At 46.3% G+C, this 19,054-nt stretch overlaps 1 protein-coding gene across 1 annotated transcript; it reads right to left on the bottom strand.

Moving 5' to 3' along the window:
- Positions 1-1,702: 1,702 nt before the first annotated feature.
- On the bottom strand, positions 1,703-5,355 carry ZNF648 (zinc finger protein 648). Its single transcript, XM_041479078.1, has 2 exons — positions 5,345-5,355; positions 1,703-3,171 (listed from the first exon to the last, which is right to left on the bottom strand). Exons 1-2 carry the CDS (start codon positions 5,353-5,355, stop codon positions 2,016-2,018), a joined length of 1,167 nt encoding a protein of 388 aa, XP_041335012.1. The 3' UTR covers positions 1,703-2,015.
- Positions 5,356-19,054: the final 13,699 nt, after the last annotated feature.

Raw genomic sequence — 19,054 nt, 5'->3', positions numbered from 1 at the left:
CTGATAACTTCAAAATGGGATTAGAAAATGAGTGTGGAAACAATGCAAGATAGCCTCTGGAACAGCTTTGTCACTTTGCTGTCTGCCCTCTCTCCAGGTCACCTCAGATGGTGCTGAACAGCACGGTCCCCACAGAGCACCACTGGTGACTTCCCTCTGCAGATCACTCACCCACAGCCAGCCAGGATTGTTTTCATGCAAAGATCTTTCCTCTCTGAGAGGCTGAACAGCCTTCAGATAAGACTGAGCTGTTGCTAAGGGGCCCCATCAAAGGCCTTTGCAAACCTAAAACCGAACTGGAGCTTCCTGCAGAGGGGATGTTGGAGAAATCTCACTCAGGGCCCAGCCATCCCTGATTACAAACACACACAGACCACAGAACACATCCCTCAGGGGCAGGATGCACATCGGTTCCCTCATCTGGAGATTTCTTTGAGGAATGAAATGGAAATGATCCATTAGTGACACCAATTAATCTCCCATTTATAATCAAGCTAAAGTTTTGCTGTGAACAGTGGTGAATCTTGATCTGAGCCAAGAACCTGACATCAAACACGACAGGACCTGCTGTGTGACACCTCAGCTGCTGCACAGATGGGAGATGCTGAGCTGCCAACGTCCCTTTTTATTCTATAAAATATGGAAACAAACAGCACAATCAGTACTTTTTATTAAATAACCTGGTAATAAATGCAAAGGTACATTACCCTGGAGCTTTACCTTCATTCTGCTACACAACCTTCCACTGAAAAGGCAGAAAGCCCTAGAAAGAAATGAATGAATTTATGGCAGCTGGTAAGAAAAAAGGAAGCAAGGAAGCAAAACCTTCTGACATGGAAAAGAAATTCAGGCTGCAACTTCAGGACAAACTGGATGCTTCTACCACAGTGCTTAACAGCAGATTTAAAGCCATTATTAAGTTTCAAAGTTAAAGCCCCATTGCTGACACTGAGGCATTACACACCTCTTGGAAGTTACAGCCTCGGAGGATTTGTCAACACCTGCCCAAGTCTGCCAGGCTAATTCCTAAGGAAATTTTTCTTCACTAACCATTTGAATCTAAATCAAAGTGAAGAGTCTAACAGACACTTTGGGCAGTACTTGGACACATCACAGAACTTGCTTTTGTTATAGGAAGCTTCCCTATGTGTGAAAACATTTAAATGAAGAAGGTTCTTGTGCAATGAGTAGCAAAAGTGGCTTCAATTTGGTCTTTTGCTCTTTGAATTTTGTGTCCTCAAACATTTCCTTCCACAATACTCAGCTGGTTAGATTTAGTGTGCGTGTTACCATCAGAGACACAAGTGTCACTCCAAGAGCATGCACCACCATAGCCAAAATGAAGCTTTCCCCATTATTAACAGACATTCAACCCATCACTCAGAAGTGCATAAAGTATTGGTACTCTCTCAGATAGAAACATTCTGAAATACAGCTGGTAACTGTTGTGTTTATTAAGGAACTGGTTTGTAAGTGGAGTTTGTTTTTTGGGTTTTTTTAACAACCAACATGATACTTCCCCTTCCAAATAAAAAGAAGTGTAACAGAAAGAAAAACTCAGCAAAATACAAGGAAAGAGGGGCAACTCTGGACTGTTCTAAGTTAGCGAGTTAAAAGATCTCCAAACCCAAAGAGGCATCACACTCATGAGGGCAGGGCCAATTTATCTAGTGAATTCTCCCGGCCTCTGCTTGCGGATCCTGCACAAAGCTCGAGCGGATGCATCGCCAGTCCAGCAGAGACAGAGCAAGCACATGCGAGTGGTTTCAGTCTCCTCAAGTCTCCCAATTCATTACTCAGGGGTAATTAGGTTATTTTCTCATACAAAGCAGTTTAAAGCCAGGCAGTGCAATCCTTCTCAGTACAAGTTCCAGAGCTCCCTGTGATGCAGCATTGCTGCATCAGCCACTGCTGGGCAGTGGGTCTGGACTGCGCAGAGCACACACCACAGGGTGCTTTTCCAGCCCAGCCGAGCAGACTTCATTCAGGTACAACACAACCACAGAGACCCCAAATTAAGGTTTGTCCAACTTGTGTGTGCGCTCGTGCCTCCGTAGGGTTCCTGACTCGGTGAAGGAATGGCCACAGAAATTACAGGAGTAGGGCTTCTCTCCGGTGTGGATGCGGTGATGGCGCTGCAGCGATGCCAGCCGGGTGAAGGTCCCTCCACATTCCTCACAGTAGAAGGGCCGTGCCCCAGAGTGAGTCTGCTGGTGTCTCTTGAGCCTGAGCAGCTGCACAAACGCCATGCCACACTCCTGACACTTGTAGGGCTTGTCCTCCCGGTGGATCACCTTGTGCTTGGACAGCAGGTTGGGCTTATCGAAGCTTTTACCACACGTCGGGCAGGCGTAAGGTTTGAAGTCATCCTCCTGAGGCTTTGGGTTTGCAAGACAAGCCTGATCTGGGCACTCAACATTGTGCTGCTGGCCGTGGTGCACCACGGACCAGGGGTTCCTGGCCATGCCGCTGGCCAGGATCACCATGGAGCGCTCGATCTTGTGCACGTTGCGCAGGTGCCTCCAGACGTCGGCCGTGCGGATGAAGCCCTTGTCACACTCCGGGCACTTGTGCGGCCTCTCGCTGGAATGGATGAGCTTGTGCATGCGCAGGTTGGCGGCGCGGGAGAAGCCTTTGGAGCAGATGGGACAGCGGTAGGAGTTCTCCAGCAGGTGAGCTCGCCTGTGCTCCTGCAGCTCGCTCATGCCGTGGAAGGAGGAGCCACACTTCTTGCATCGATAGGGCAGAGCTTCCTCGGGGACGCGCTCCAGCTCCTCACCAAGCGCATCTCCAAGAGCGGCGCTTCCGTTGTCCTCACGGAGTTTCGTTATCGTCCGTGGTTTCCTGGGGTGCTCAGAGGAACAGTGATCTAAATCCTCATCTTCTCTCTGCAGGTGGAAGCTGGTGCTGGAGGGGGGAAACTCCCCAGCTGGGCTCTCACCTTGTTTCTGGCAGTAGGTGTCACAGGTTTCTTTGCCTCCACACCGCAGGTCTGCGGGAAGCTCCTGCTTTCCCGCAGCTCCAGCAGAGTTTCCAGGAGGACTGCAGGAGTAATTCATGTCCACCTCCTTCTGTGGCCTGCAGCTGTGGCCCACCTGCTTTGTGGCCTTTCTGGGATAAATTGAATTCTTCCCCCCTGTGTCACAAATGTTATTCTCACTCACATCCATCCTCTGAAGCAAACACTGTGTTCATCTGCAGCTCATCATCACCCAGAGCTTTGTGTCTTTCATGGTAAGTCCATTCTCAGCTCTTCTGACAGTCCTCCCTAGAAAATAAACCACCTGTTTCACCAGTGATTCTTCTGATATTATAAATTTAGAACAGTGAAGGTATCTTTCTGATTCAAAGAAAGGAAGAGATGATTAGATATGCAGAAGAAACAGAATCATCTACTATTAGATAAGTAGAAAATACATATTCAGCACATAAAACGCAGACCATGTTCAATAAAGTTAAATCCACTATCATCAGCCAGCCTGCACTACCAAATATAAATTGACAATTCCAATTTTAAATTTTTCTAAAGATGAGAAGTTACAGTATCCCAGAATGGTTTGGGTTGGCAGGGACCTCAAAGACCATTTCATTCCAACCCCCTGCCATGGGCAGGACACCTTCCACTAGACGAGGTTGCTCCAAGCCCTATCCAAACTGGCCTTGAACACTTCCAGGGATGTGGCAGCCACAGCTTCACTGGGCACCCTGTGCCAGGTCCTCACCACCTTCACAGTAAAGAATTTCTTCCTAATAACTAATCTAAATCTCTCCTCTTTTAGTTTCAACATGTTTCCCTTTGTTCTCTCTCTGTAAAATGTTGCTCTCCTTCTTTTCTGTAAAATCCCTTCAACTACTGGAAGGTGAGATAAGACATCTGAATATAAGCATACATATTAATGAACACATATATGTAAAAACATAAATATTTCTGTATTTCCACATGTACATAAATGTAAAACTTGCCTATTTAGTTTCAGCAGGCTTATCAAATGCAGTGATCAAGGCAGTACAGCAATGTGCATTAAGTGAAAGCTCGTATTCACATTCCAGAAAGGCTGGCTCCATCAAGAGCACAAGCCACGCTTTCTTCTGCTGGAGACATGGAAAACAATCTGGATTAGTCCTCATTAGTCACTGCCTGGAACAGCGTGGTTCGACTCACCCCCACTCCAGCCATTCCGGACAATTTAATAAGGAGCTGCTAACAGCAGTATTCCTCACCTCCTGCCCTCCAGCTGAGCTGCCGATGCCTTTGGGGCGGGAAAACTTTCCAAGGGATGCTGGCGCTGCTTGGCTTAAGAGAACTCCATAACCACGGCTACCCATTTCCTGCAGAAGGGAGGGGGGCGGTGTGGAAACCACGGCGTGGGCTGAAAAACAATAATATCAACAATAAATACATACACATACATATATATGTATATATAATAAAAAAGAAGAATTTTTTTTGTTGTTGCTGTTGTTCCAGGCAGCATGACCCCCCCCCCCCCAATTTTCCCGCTCCCCGTTCTCNCCCCCCAACTTTTCCCGTTCCCTGTTCTCCCGCCCTACCTGGGCGCTGCGGGTCCCGGTGCGGCCCCGAGCATCCCCCGCGCATCCCCCGCGCATCCCCCGCGCATCCCCCGCGCCGGCGCGGAGCCCGCGGCAGCGGCACCGGCGCAGTGGCGGCTCGGCCGCGCTGGAGCTGCCAGCAGCGGGGCGGGACCGGACACCGCGTCCCCTCCCCGGCCACCGCGTCCCGTCCCCGGCCATCGCTCCCCGCCCGGCTCCGCGGCCGGGCCCTTCCCACCGCCGCGGCTCGGGGGATCCCGGTGCTCCAGGAGCCTGTTCATGGAGTCATGGAATGGTATGGCTTGGAAGGGACCTCGAATGTCGTCTCGTTCCAGCCCCCTGCCGCGGGCAAGGACACCTTCCTCTAGACCAGGGTGCTCCGAGCCCCATCCAACCTGGCCTTGGGATCCAGGAGCAACCACAGCTTCTCTGGGCAGCCTGTGCCAGCGCCTCACCACCCTCACAGGGAAAAAAAATATCTCTCAATATCTAATCTAAACCCACTCTCTTTCAATTTGAACCCATTCTCCCTTGTCCTGTCACTCCAGCTCTTGCAAATAGTCTTGCCCCACCTTTCATGTAGGCTCCCTTTGGGTACTGAAGGCCACAATTAGGTCACCCCAAAAGCTGAACACTCCCAGTCTCTTGGCCTTTCCTCATAGCAGAGGCGTTCTGTCCACCTTGGTATGCTCCTCTGGACTTGCCCCAAGAGGTTCAGTGCCCTTCCTGTCCCTCTGCTCCAGCTCAGAGCCACTCATGGAGTGTCCCCTGTGCCCCCCACCATGACAATAACTCTGCATCCATCTTCCTGCAGGAGTCTGGCAGGGATTGATTCCCTCTCAGGCCCTGCTTTGTCGGAAGAAAGGGGCTCTGCCCCTGTCAGGAGAGATCAATCCACCTCCCAGGATTGTGTCCCACTTCCTACTAGAAAAGTCTTTGCACCCAAAAGGACATTCAGCACCTTCAGCGACGCCTCACTGGGGCCTTGCACAGCGGCACCAGTTCCTTGGGAACTCCTTTGCCCAAACATCCAAGGATCCCACCTGCCTTTGCCAAAGCCACAGCAGGATCATGGTCCACAGCTGAAACCACTCTCCAACATCTCTGTGTAACCTCATGGAGATTGCTCCAGCTTTTTTTTGGGAAGCTTTGCACTGCCTTTTCCTACCAAAACTCCTCCAGCTTTGGGGAATGGGCTCCACAATTAGCAGCATATACAGAACTGAAATGACAAATCAACAAGAGTGTACACTGCCAACATGCAGATATGGTATAGAAGAATGCTCCTAGCTCTGTATTATTTTTGTGATTGCACAGATCTTGCTAAAAATAGACATGAAACCAGAAATTGTTCTACTGGGAGTTGAGGGTGAGGAAAAGAAATGTACCTACTCCTTCTACATGGAAAAGCAAGTTCCTTCTGAGAGCACAGTAAGTGGCAGTTCAGTTCCTTCTGATGAGGCACTTCAAAATTAAGTTTGCAACAATCCTTTAATGGCAGTCCTTGAATCCATGAGGAGCCCACACTCTGCTTGGAGTGGCAAACCTTGCAGGGGAAGAACTGTCATTCCAACTTTCCCAAACTAGGAAAAAAAACAACACAACTCAGAAGATTTCTGTTGTTTTTACTGTATTTTTTTTTTCAGAATTTAAATGCTTAGATGTATCTTACTTAGCTGGGCAGGGTAAAGGCTATCTCCCACCTAGACCCAGGATGCACAGGATCACACAGCCCTTCCACATCCCTCATAGAAGACAAATACACACCCCCTCCCCTTTTTCATAAGGAAAACTCTAGGAATACATAAGCACATGCATCCACATCCTCACAGCCAAGCATGTTTTGTGTGGGGCCAAGTTGATGAATGGCCAGTGTTTAAAAATTCCAAATTGTGGTTTATCACAACCACCAAGGAATGGTGTAGTGCCAGCAGTGTCCTTCCTCTGAGGGATCATGGAGGAAAAGGCCCAAGTCCACGTTCTCCTCTTCAAAAGCATCAATAAAAATGATGTTTTCCTCATCTCCACTTATCCTCCCTTGAGGTTTCTCAGAGTGTTCAGAGGAAAAGAATTCTCAACATTCATCTCCACGCTGCAGGTCAGGCTTTGTGGGTTGATTCAACCACACTTTTGGTAGGAAATTTTTAGGTCTCCTCTTCTTGGCACTGCAGTTCCGTATGGGTTTCCTGTTGGACTGAAGGTCTCACAGGATGCACCTAAGGCGTGGTGAGGAATCTTCCATCAGCTCCAGCTTCCCACTCTTTGGGAGGCTTCTGTGGCATCACCTGGGTGTTCCTCACCTTTGTGACAACTGTCAGCACCAGAAAGCAAGCCTGCCTCCCACCTGTGGTATCACACAGTGCTCACTTGTTAGGAAACGTGGAAACTCTCAGGCAGTGCAAATTCCTGTGCTTCTTTCACGCCGGCTTCCTCGGGAAAGAAACAAGAATTTCATTATCTGCCAGGCAAAGTTAGTATTTAATCTGCCAGTTTAATTGAAAATACTTCAGTGGTGGTAAATAATGCAGTGCAAACGATGCCTCGTGGGTGAGATCAAAGACCCCGGGCAGCACCGGGCAGGGCCTCGAGGCTGCTGTTGTTGGGCTGAGATGAGACAGAGAAGGATTCTGTGCAGGGTAACAAAACCAGCGTGGACACACCCCACACTTGGACTGGGAAAGCATCCACACACTCATCAAATCCATCAGCACAGCCCCAAACTTCCCTTCTGGCTTTGATAACACAGAACACTCTGTCAGGGTTTCCCTTCTAGCATAAAATAACAACAAAATTCAGAGATCTTGCTCTGTTGGTCCTCAGACAAACACACTTTGCTCCATCAACTTCCACACGTTTTGATTTTTTTTCTCTTAATACTGAGATATTGAAATGTTTTCTGATTTCTCTTTCACATGTTTCTCTTTCACATGATTTCATTAAACTCTGCATTCTAAACCTTTCCCATCAGCCTTGATGAGTTCTTCCAGCACACACACACACAAAAATCAGCTGTAATCCTCAAGGAGAAGGCAAAAAACTAATTGAATCACCCACTTCCTTACACTATATGATTCCTATTAAAATTGCATTATTGGTGTTTTGTGCCTGCCCTACATTCATATTCCCAACACACACATTTGTGGACGCCAAATCCTTTTTATTTATGCTGCCTCACTTTTATGTGTCTTAAATGTGAAGAGTGTGTCAGGACAGATGAGGATCTCTAATGCATTTGCCAGTTAGATCTACTCTGGAGAGATTTCTTAATTCAAATTTTCTGTTAAATTCACTAAAATATGTGAACTCGTGGTTCACATTGCTTGCACAATGGGAGCTTAATATATTTTGTGAAGGGTTTAACATCACATTCCATCAAATCTGAAATTTTTATGGGTCATAGAGTTTTCTGACATCTGGCTACTCTGTTTTAGGACTGCCATAAACACTTTAAACATCTGAGAGCTTCAGACTTTTCTATGTAAAACATCTTAAGCAATGTTTCTTCTAAGAAGGAGCTGAATCAAGAGAGATTTCACTGATATTTGGGTAAAGTTTGAGCTTTTAACCTCCCCAGGGGGAAGCTGGACCCCCTTCAGCTCACTGAACTTAAACTTGCAGCTGCAGTCCTTTTGGGGATTTTGAAAGGACACGCACACAGGACCCTAAGAGCTCAATTAAAAGAAGGTTCAGGATCTCTGGTGCAGAGAATTGTTTCACTCCGTCCAGCTCCATCCTGTTACCCTAACACACATTTTACTGACATTTTCCAGGATCTTCCACATCTTTGGGTCCAGTGAACTGGCATCTCATGAATGAGCCATTCAGAAGAAACACCAAAAAACCCGAAGTTCTGACTACACCTGTTGGATAAAGCTTTTTTCTGACTCAGAGAGGGGGTAACTGAGAGGTGTTTTAAAAATTTTTATTATGCTTTTAGTTTAATGTGAAGGGTGAGATAATATATATAATATATAACATATAACATATAATATATAATATATAATATATAATATATTATATATAATAGATAATAGATAATAGATAATAGATAATAGATAATAGATAATAGATAATATATAACATATAATATATAACATATAACATATAATATATAGTGTAATATATGTAATATGTTATGTATATTGTTATGTAATATATTCATATATATTGAGATATGAAATGTTATAATTTACACTGTTATAATAGAACCAAACTATTTCTTAATTATAAAATACTATAAGTGCTTTTTTGGCTTATTAGCTTTTGTTACACTATGTTGTAAATGCTTTAAAGCTAATCATCTAAAATTACTCTTTGTGGGTCTTACTATAATGTATTTTTTTTTTTTTTAGTTTTATTTTTCTGAAGTATTTAGTCTTATTTGGTAAGGCTATCTTTTGAAACTTGTTTTTAGTTTAATTTCACTCTCAACAATATCTGTCCTATTCTATGGCATGTCTGTGTCAGCATTTCTTATCTCAATGTTTGCATACAGATGCACACTGTGTGAACTTTCTGTCAGGTTTTTTGGGAATTTTCTACAAATCCATTTCCCACATACACCACAAGCCAGACAGAGGTCCAAAATCCAGAATCAGGCTGTAAAGAACATGGAAAAATTAGCAGGAACAAACCACAAAAGAGCTGAAAGAAACAGTCTGGTTGAGGAATAACTTCCTGGCATGCTTGAGCTTCCCAAACTTGCATTTTCCTCTGCAGATATTGATGGAGACTCAGCAAATTTCTAGGCAAAAACTGTCTGTGTCAGCATTTCTTATCTCAATGTTTGCATACAGATGCACACTGTGTGAACTTTCTGTCAGGTTTTTTGGGAATTTTCTACAAATCCATTTCCCACATACACCACAAGCCAGACAGAGGTCCAAAATCCAGAATCAGGCTGTAAAGAACATGGAAAGGCAGGGCGGACACAGCTGGGGACAGCCTCTGTCACACCTCCAAAGTGACTGACACTGCCGAGGACGTCCTTTGTCACATCCCCGGTGTGACAGACACGGACAGAAACCTCCCCTGTCACACCTCCAGTGTGACTGACATCACCAGGGACCGCCCCTGCCACGCCTCCAGTGTGACTGACAGGGACAGGGACATCCTTTGTCCCACCCCCAGTGTGACTGACAGGGACAGGGACATCCTTTGTCCCGCCTCCAGTGTGACTGACAGGGACAGGGACATCCTTTGTCCCATCCCCAGTGTGACTGACAGGGACAGGGACATCCTTTGTCCCACCCCCAGTGTGACTGACAGGGACAGGGACATCCTTTGTCCCACCCCCAGTGTGACTGACAGGGACAGGGACATCCTTTGTCACACCCCCAAAATGACAGACACATCTGGGGACCGCCCCTGTCCCACCCCCAGTGTGACAGACACATCTGGGGACCGCCCCTGTCACACCCCGAATGTGACTGCCACCGCAGGGACCACCCCATCACCCACCCCCTGTTGTAAGTGACGTGTTGTCACCGTCCCTGTCCCCTGTGGCGCTGATGCAGCCCCTCAGTCATGGCACACACCTTGTCAGGGCACAGAAAACCCCAAAAGGAATCAAAGTGCCCCAGGAGTGCTGTGTGTCCAAGCCCAGCTGCTCAATCCTGCTCCAAACCACTCCTGGCGGTGTTAAATTTAAGTTCAACACTCAAATGCCCACAGACTCCTCACATTCCAGGGGAAAGTCAGGGACATGCAGCTACAGCAGGGTAAGGAACGCCCAGGTTTGGGGTGACAGCTCCTTTTCCTGCCCCTCATCCCAATCCCTTGCTGATAATCCCATTTTAGGTTTTTTTTATCCCTCCCAAAAGCATCACACAGCTTCAGCAAGTCTGGGGACAAACTTGTGTGCAGCTGCCAATCACAGGTCATGGCATTTGGGAGACTGGACCCTCTCCTGGGACATCGCTTTTACCTCACACAGTTTTCCACACCAAACATCCTGGCTGTGGGCTCACACAGGTTTTTAATGCTCGGGATGCCTGGAGAGAGTGTGGAAATCCAGGAGCAGGGGGCTGTGTCCCCATGCCAGGCTGTGCCAGGCTTGTGGCACTCTGTGACTCCTCCAAGCAGCTGAGCTGCCCACAGAAAATGGAGAAACGACTGCACAGGAGAGCACCAGTGCACGGGGGGTGTGTGTGAGCAATCCCTAAATATTCAGGAGAGATGGGAGAAGCCTTGGGATCCAGGACTCTGCTAAATCAAGGCAGGGGAATGATGCCTGTGCTATGCAGATGAGCTGTCATATTGTCTCCCACACAAGAGCGTCTCCAAAGGAACCTACACCTACTGCAATTATCCTGCAGCATATGGACATTTATAGGTCAAAAAAAAAAAAAAAAAAAAAAGGGAGAGTAATGGTTGGCCAAAAAAAGCAGGAGCCCAGATAATTCTCCAGTGTTATTTTGGAAAGTGCAGACACTGAGCAGGATAAATTATACATACCTGAGAGCCATTAGAAAATGTCAGGTCACCTCTAAAACGCGTTAGAAGGGGGAGAAATGTCTCCAGATTTCTTGTGCAAGAGGAGAATGTGGTATGTAAATAATACTCCCTAATAAAAATCATCACTGGAATGAGTTTTCAAGCAGATTCTGACCCTGTCTTGTGCTGGGGACAGAGTGTGGAGCTGCATCCTGAGAGCCAAAGACATCACTGAGCTGAAGCTCTGCGCTTTCATTGCTGGAGCAACCATGATGTATAACCCAGGAGCTCCTCCCGGAATGATTTCAGAGCAAACCCAGAATATTTGTTACCCTTCTCTAAATTTAGCTGGGAAAAAAAAAATATAATAACTTCTGCTGCCAACTCTATGAAAACAACACATGTATCTTGACAGCAAATGATTTAAAAATGAAGACCAACCAACAATGCAATGTTCTGGGTGTTGGGGGAGGAAGAGGACTGGAAAATCCTGAAGTTTGCATTTCCAAACTCTCAGCATTCACTTCCACCATGTACCTGCCACATCCCCAGTTTTATGCACCATCCTCAGTATATTTTTCCAAAGTTTCAGCCTCTGATAAGAATCAAATCCTCTGCTGACTGATGCTTCTGCTGGAGAGCTGAGATTTCTATAATTAGCATTAGAGAGAATTTAGGGAGGGATCTGTCTTTTTTTGTTTGTGTTTGTTTGTTTTTTCGGATGTTACACATTTTAAAACAAAACACTTAAAACATCAGCACATCGGTTCATAATTGCAGAGTGGAGATGAGGAGCACACGTCAGTAGTTGAAAAAACATTAAATTTGCAGGAACTGACTGAAGTGTTTGCACAGAAGGGGGGAAATGCAGATAAGACAGGCAGGCTGCTTGCATTCAGCTCAAAAAACTTGTACAGCAGAGATTTACCCTTTCCAAGAGAAGGAAGTGGGGGGGGAAAGCTTGCAGGACTATGCTGGGAATTATATTAACAAAGAGGTAAAATACCTCTTCCCTGGATGTTTTGGGCATTGCTGGGATGACCAAGGTGCTGCTCTTTGCCCATTTGTATGAATGCCTTTTCCTTTGCCTTGTTTTAAATTCTCTTTGTCAGAATCTCCAGGAAGAGTCAAGGCATAAAGATCACAGGATGATTTGGGTTGGAAGGGACCTTAAAAGTGATCTGGTCCAACCTCACTACAGGGACACCTTGCACTAGGCCAGGTTGTACAAACCCCACCCAGCCTGGCTTGAACACTTCCAGGGATGGAGTTTTCCAGGCTGAACTGCTCCAGGAAAATCCCTTTGTGCTGCCTGCAGCCACTGACTGCACAAGGACACCCAAATTGTTTTAAACACACAAAGAGCTCAGCAAAGCCCCTCTAACCCAAGAGAGACAAAAAAGGTCTGGTTTAATTTGCATTTCTCAGCTTTCCTGGCCTGAGCTGTAACAGGCTCAGGATCATCTCCTCACACTGGGGAGAGCTCACAGAACATACCTGAAACAGAGGCATCTCTTCTCTGTCTGGGAAGAAAACAAGCTTAACATTTAAATCTGTCTGCAAGGTGGGAGCAAATGAACTCCTGAGCAGCTGCACAAAGCAACAAGAGTGCAATAAAACCAAACAGGTAATTACTGATGGATTATCTGGAGGCACAGGCTCACACCAAACCAGCCAGGAGAGAGAGCTCAAAAATACCTGACAGTCAAAGCACAGCTCCAGAGCAGAGAATGGCAACAGGCAATCTCAATCTCACCCTTGACACTTCTGTATCTGCTTTTTTTTTTTTTTTTTTTTTTTAATAAGAACAGCATTTATTCAGATCAAAACCAGCCCTTGCATGAATCCAGATTAGGTTCCTCACATCACTTTGCACACAGCTAATCTGCAAGTGCCTCTGTGACCACATGGAAAGTAAACCTTACTTTTATACAGGACAATTGCCAAGTAAAATATAGATTTTCCTACTTTTTTCCCCCCCCCACGGAGCTGAAACTTGAACTAATGGATCAGAACATGTAAAATGATCCCAAAACACCTGGACAGGAGAGGTTAAAATAGTTATCCTTGTTCAGCTGAAGAATCTATTGATTATCTGTCCTAGATTTAATTAGCAAAAACCCTAAAGATTGACTAGCTCAGCACAAAATTCCTGACCTGAGCCAGTTTCATATTTGACAGGATAAAATACAGCTACTTAGGAGAGCTGGAAGAACACACCTACGACAGGTGAATGCTGATGAGCTTTCAGAGGGTAAAGGGCTCTACAGACCCAGCCCTGTGCTGAGGAAACAAATTCAAGATATTCAACAAGTGCAGGAATAACCTTTGGGAATAACTTTTGGGTGCCCAGCACTGCCTTGGGGTGGGCTTCTGGCTGCTGCACCCTTTTGGGTGACTTTTAAACTGAAGGAGCAGAGGCAACACAGAGCAGCCAACACAATCAGAGCCACTGTCAATAGGTAATAACTTCAAGATTCCCAAATTGCTGATAAATCCGTGATACTCATATAAAAATTAATGACCCATTGGCTGCAAGCAGCAAAGTACAAGGCAAAAACAGATTTGTTGATGTATCTGTTTGCCATTTGCTGCCTGCCCTCACACTGGAAGTGTTTCTGGTTATGGTTGCTGTTAATTGCTTTTTATCTAATAGTGGAGCTTAGAAGCTTCAGCTGAGATGAGGTTTCACGGTGTTAGGCAATTACACAAACATGCAGATGCACAGAAATTCCCTGGTTTGTAATCTGGATGAGGCAGAACACAGTGTGGTATCTCGGGCCTGAAGAGAGGCTTCTGATTCGGAAAGAAAACAAGGTCTGACTGACCAAGGCAGCATCAGGGAAGGTTAAAAACTGACTCACTGCCTCCTTGTGCTTCACCTGTTAGAGCTCCCAGATTAAAAATTCAGCCACGGCTGCTTGGATTTTTAACTCATCAACAGGAACACACAGAAGCATCATGTTTTCAAACACTCCACATCTTCAGGAGACATCCCTCCTAAGGAGGGCTTCCTTGTGCAGTGTCATTATCTCCGACAGATCTGCTTTGGAAATTTCCTCTCGGGGCTCCTCCACGCTGACAAGTGAATTCTCTGCATCAGAAATATTTGTTCAGAGGCTGCCAGGCTCATCAGTCACTTCCCTGCGAAGGAGGCAGTCCAGGGGGGATTCTGCTCTTCCCCCTCCTGTTACCCCTGCAAAAATGATGTTATTGAGGAGACAACGAGGACAGCCACTTGTCTGTGCCACTTGTCCCTCTGTGGTGATGCTCATTTCTCTGTGTCAGGGCTGGGGACAACGCTGCTGCCTTGTCCTGGCTCTCACAGCCACACCAAAGGGGAGAGGGTAACCTGGGCTGGCCCAAGCAGGACTTCCAGCCCCGTGGGCTCCCTCCTTCTCTGGGGTTAGAGGGCTCAGATATTCCTGCTGGCTGCCAGCCACTGAGCTAATTATTTGGGACCTATCCATGCACACAAGCATCCTAGGAATGGGATTGTTTAAGGAGCACCTTTGGACTGATGGCAGCTCTTCACGGAGTGCACGAGTGATTTGTGGTGTCTCCGTGTGGATGAGGAGAGGATTCAGACTGGGGGGTCACCAAAGGCCTCCTGTGGCTCCAGCCTTACCTAGGGAAGAGCTTCTTCCTCCAGCTCTTCTTGTCACTTCATCATTAACAAAGCACTTAGCTGTTTCATCTCTGAACAAGGAGATTTCTTGTGCACATATAAATCAGCCTCTCTCTAGCTGGAAAGCTCAGTTTTCTCCTGGCCAACCCTGTCTGAAAGCTCTACCACAAGAAGGAAAAACGCCTTCCCCTGTTCATTCTCAGACATGGTACATGACAGTCTTTCCCCTTGCTGAAATGTTATTTCATCCCATGTTCACCAATTATGAAAATAATTTTGCTTAGACAAGAGACGAGGAAAACACAGCACAGCTCGTTCTTGTTTTTGTCACCAGAGAAGGCTCGATTTGGCCTCTTTGAAAGATGGCTAAGGACTCATTTGTCCTGATTATTCCACTTTGGAGCTTGTGCTGCTCTCCTGCACGTTGGGAGCCAGATGAACCCAGTGGTGAACATGTCAAGCTTTGAAAGGTGTCACAGGAGGAGAAGTGTTATTAGTTCATCGTGCTGACAAAGGTGCCACGCTGGATTTCCAGCCTCTCCCTCACTGCTGTGTCTACGGTTTCTGAAGCCAAAAGGCAAAGGCTCATTAATTAACAAAAGAAGCTGGGAGATAATCTTGTGATTAAGTTATTGGAGTGGGACCTGGGTTGATTTCTCAGTCCTGGGCTGGTTGCTATGTGATATTATTCAAATCCCTGCCTGGAGACGAGCAGGGAAGGCGGCGGTGGCAGCTCCCCATAGGCTGCTGGTGCTGTGGGCAGGGGCTGCTGCTCAGCACATTCCTCATTATTCCAGCTGGAGTCACCTCTGCCGGCAGACAATGGGAGAGAACCCCCCAACTCCAAATGCACTGCACGTTCTGCAACTGGCCTTTGCTCAAAAGCTTGCTGTTTTTCCAGAATCTCCTGTGATTGACTAAATCACTCCTCTTAGTGGGTTTTTCCCCCCCCTTTTCCTCTGTTTCCTAGTGAATGTCTTTACCTTCTGTCTGTTGCAAATGTGAACAGTTTTAATTAGGTGCTGTTGAAATGTCTTTTGCAGTTTGGCATCCTGTTTGGTTTTGCTCCTCTCGTTCTCTTTGCAGTTCTGTTCCTTCCCACATTGCTTATGTTTTCTTGTTTGTGGAAGCTTTTCTCTATATGCATAATTTAATCATGCTGCACTTCAATTTCATCTCTAATAAGCATAAATAGGGAAGAGGGCAGCTGAAGCCCATCTCTCCAGATGCTCCTTAAATAATCTTCTTTTCCTCCAGAGTGTCCCTCAAATGTTTCCAGCTGAACCCAAGGACAAAGCTCTCAGCTCAATAGATTTGTTTTCAAATTATATTCTTAAATGACTTGATTTTTTTCCACAACTTCAGAGACCAGACTGAACCTACACCTTCAACTCAGGTCCAGAACAGCAGGGAAGTGCTCATGAAACTCAACAAAGAACAAAAACCCCAGAGGAGGTGCCATTAATCCGGTTCCTCATCCCCTCTTTCTCCTGCTGTGGGGTTGAACTAGTGAATTTTGCTTTTGCTCAAATTGTCCTTACTGAGACAGCAACAAATCTACAGTCTTTTCAGGGAGATTTGGTTTTGGTGTCTCCCTGCTCCATCCTCAGTGCCCTTATCTATGTGCAGTGGGTGTCCCAAAGTCATTTTTTATATATTAAACAGATCACTTTATCACCATGATCCAGTTACATCCAGCTTATCTGGGGAAGTCAGTAATTTCAATTAAGCTGCATTATGCATTTACTTCTAGTTATGTAAGAGAAGACAGACTTTCCTTTTTATTCCTCCTGATCTGCAGCAGCAGTCCCACGAAAATCATGACAGATAGGGCTGAAGTGAAGGGCAGAGATGGGACAGCTCACCTCGAACACCATGGCGTGGTCATCTACACCTAAATCCACTTCAGAGAGGGAACTCTGACAGCTCCACACAAACCTTTTCAGCTGCAGCCTCTGCAATCCCTTCCACGAGCTCTCCAGTATTTACCTTACACCCATCAGGACCAGGTTTCCTCTCACTCCTCCGTTGGGTTCAAACTGCGTGCTCCATCTCCCACCATGTGTGGTGAGCAGGATTTGTACAAATCCTGTGTGTCCTGTTATCAGACCTCCAGGAGAAGCTGTGGATGCCCTGTCCTTGGAAATGTTCAAGGCCAGGCTGGATGGGACTTGGAGGGCAGGCAATGCACCCCCTGAGCAGCTGCACCCCACCAAAAGGGGATGCTTGAGAGGCAAAGATGAGCAAGATTCAATTCCTGAGGAGCAGCTAAATTCCCAGCAACATTTCTTGAACATTTATTTTGCTGAGGTTTGACATGAGCCATCCCCTTCCATCACATTATCAGGGACAACTGCCTTGCTGCAGGGAAATCACTGAGCCAGGCGTGGGAGAAGAGAGGATTAGGCAGGAGAAGGCTTGGGGTGTGATGAATGGGATTTACAGGCAAACCCTCACTCTGCCTCCATCCTTGAGAGGGGGCCACAGACAGAGCTGAACTCTTCTCTGCAGCACTTTGTCCTGGTGCTGGCTCCAGTCAAAAAGTGCAGGACCTCACCAGCCTCTCCTCTGTGCTTTGGGGTATGGACAAAACACTTTGAAGGTGCTCTGGGGTGGGATCTGTGACTTTCTCCTGCCCTTGGGTGAAGGCACAACACTTGGGAAGCACAAAGGCTTGTCCCTTCTTCCACACAGGGTGGGAGCACACCAGCAGAGCTGTCCTCAGCTGACATGGTGCTGCAGTTCCATCTCTGCATGCAGTGAAACCAGGCATTGTGGTTAAAGATACGGGGTTTTGCTCTTGTGTCATCACATAAGGACACAAAAACCCAAACAAACAAACAAACACCAAACAAACAACAACAAAAACCAAACCAAAAAAAATCCCCCAAACAAACAAACAAAAAAACCACCCCAAAACCCCAACACCATTCTGTAGTGTTTTCCAGAGTTAATAGCACTTCATGACCAGCTGCTCCTAGCTCAATCCTAGGGCACATCAGTTGAATTTGATTCCCTCCTTCCCTTAACCCCTCACTGGAAAAGCTGCAGCCCTGCACTCCAAGCTCAGAGGTCTGTTCTGGGCCCATGCTAAAAATCCAAACTCTTAACAAGTTACCTTTCCCCTGCAGCAGATGAAATCAGCCCCCCAAAAATCAATTCCTTCAGTGCAATTTTCACGCTCCCATGGGACAATTTGGAGGATTCAAAGCTTTTATCTGACTCGTGGCTTGAATCCTTTTTAATTCCATCTCCACCCTGAGAGAGGAAGGGCCAAAACACCAGCAAAGTTCTGGGCATGGGATGGCTCAGCCAGAAGAGAAAGACTTTTGAAGAAACCCTTCTCAGGACAGCTTCTTGCTCGAGTTTTCCACCCTGAATTGAAGTGACCTCCAAAATTATGCAGTGTGTTGCTTACCTAGGGCAGGCTCTGACACATCACAGGTTTGCTCCTGCTTAATTGAAGCAGGAGAAGCCCTGAGTAACCTGGCTCTGACAGGCACTGCTGACATTTTCTTTCTGAGAGGGGAAACCTCAAAGACACTCCTGCCTGATAAGGTCTGCCTGTTGCCACATTTACACATTTACAAAAGAAACAGGTAAAAATATCTACAGCTCCTTAAGAAGGGGGGAAAAAGCCCTTTTTGCCATGCAGAGTGGAAATCCTAGCTTCAGAATTAAGGCAGCTAAAATCACTAGCTGCTTTTTTGAAATGCTGGCCAAACAGCTGCTGTTTGACGTTTGTGTGTGCAAAGTTACTGTACAGAAAAAGGAAAGAGGGGAGACGTGTTTGGAAGCACAGAGGGAGCTGCATGCAGGGAAAAAAACACATGGCTCCTTCCAGCCTGGATGGTGTGTGATTTAGTGCTTGCCTGGATCATGGAGATGGAGGCATCACATCCAAGGTTCCTCCTGGTTATTGGGAAAAATATTAAAAAATTGCTTTACCACTTGGGGTAAAGCAGTGGTGTGAACGCTGCCAGGGGTTCACCCTGTTTGGGTCATCTCATGTTGGGCACAGGGAATATTTCTCTGACTCTGAGAAGTCCTGACCCCCAGGGGAACGCTGCTTTTAACCTTCCTCCTGGGAAAAAGCTTCCAAGACTTTGGGATGAATTAGAATTTACGAGTGTATGAAATAGATAGTGGTATAGCTTATCACAGGGTGAAAAATGTAGAGTTTTGGGTTTTTAGTATGCAGGTAGATAGGAGAGAAGATGGAGGATTTGGGGCGTTGTCTGATCTCCTTCTTGTTCTTCATCTGCTCCATTTTCTGCAGTGCTGGTGGCACAGAGTGATTGGTTAGGAAGAGCCACAATGCAGATGTTGCATGGACAGAAAAATAATTAGTTATTGGTAGAAAGGTAGAAATAAAATACGTTCTAAGAGTTAATTGGACAATTACGAGTGTATGAAATAGATAGTGGTATAGCTTATCAC

Source organism: Pyrgilauda ruficollis, unplaced genomic scaffold (genome assembly GCF_017590135.1).
Source record: "Pyrgilauda ruficollis isolate IOZ18807 unplaced genomic scaffold, ASM1759013v1 scaffold47, whole genome shotgun sequence".
NCBI classification, from domain to species: Eukaryota; Metazoa; Chordata; class Aves; order Passeriformes; family Passeridae; genus Pyrgilauda; species Pyrgilauda ruficollis.
The sequence above is the reverse complement of the archived record's forward strand: the minus strand, read 5'-3'. Positions and strand labels throughout refer to the sequence as shown.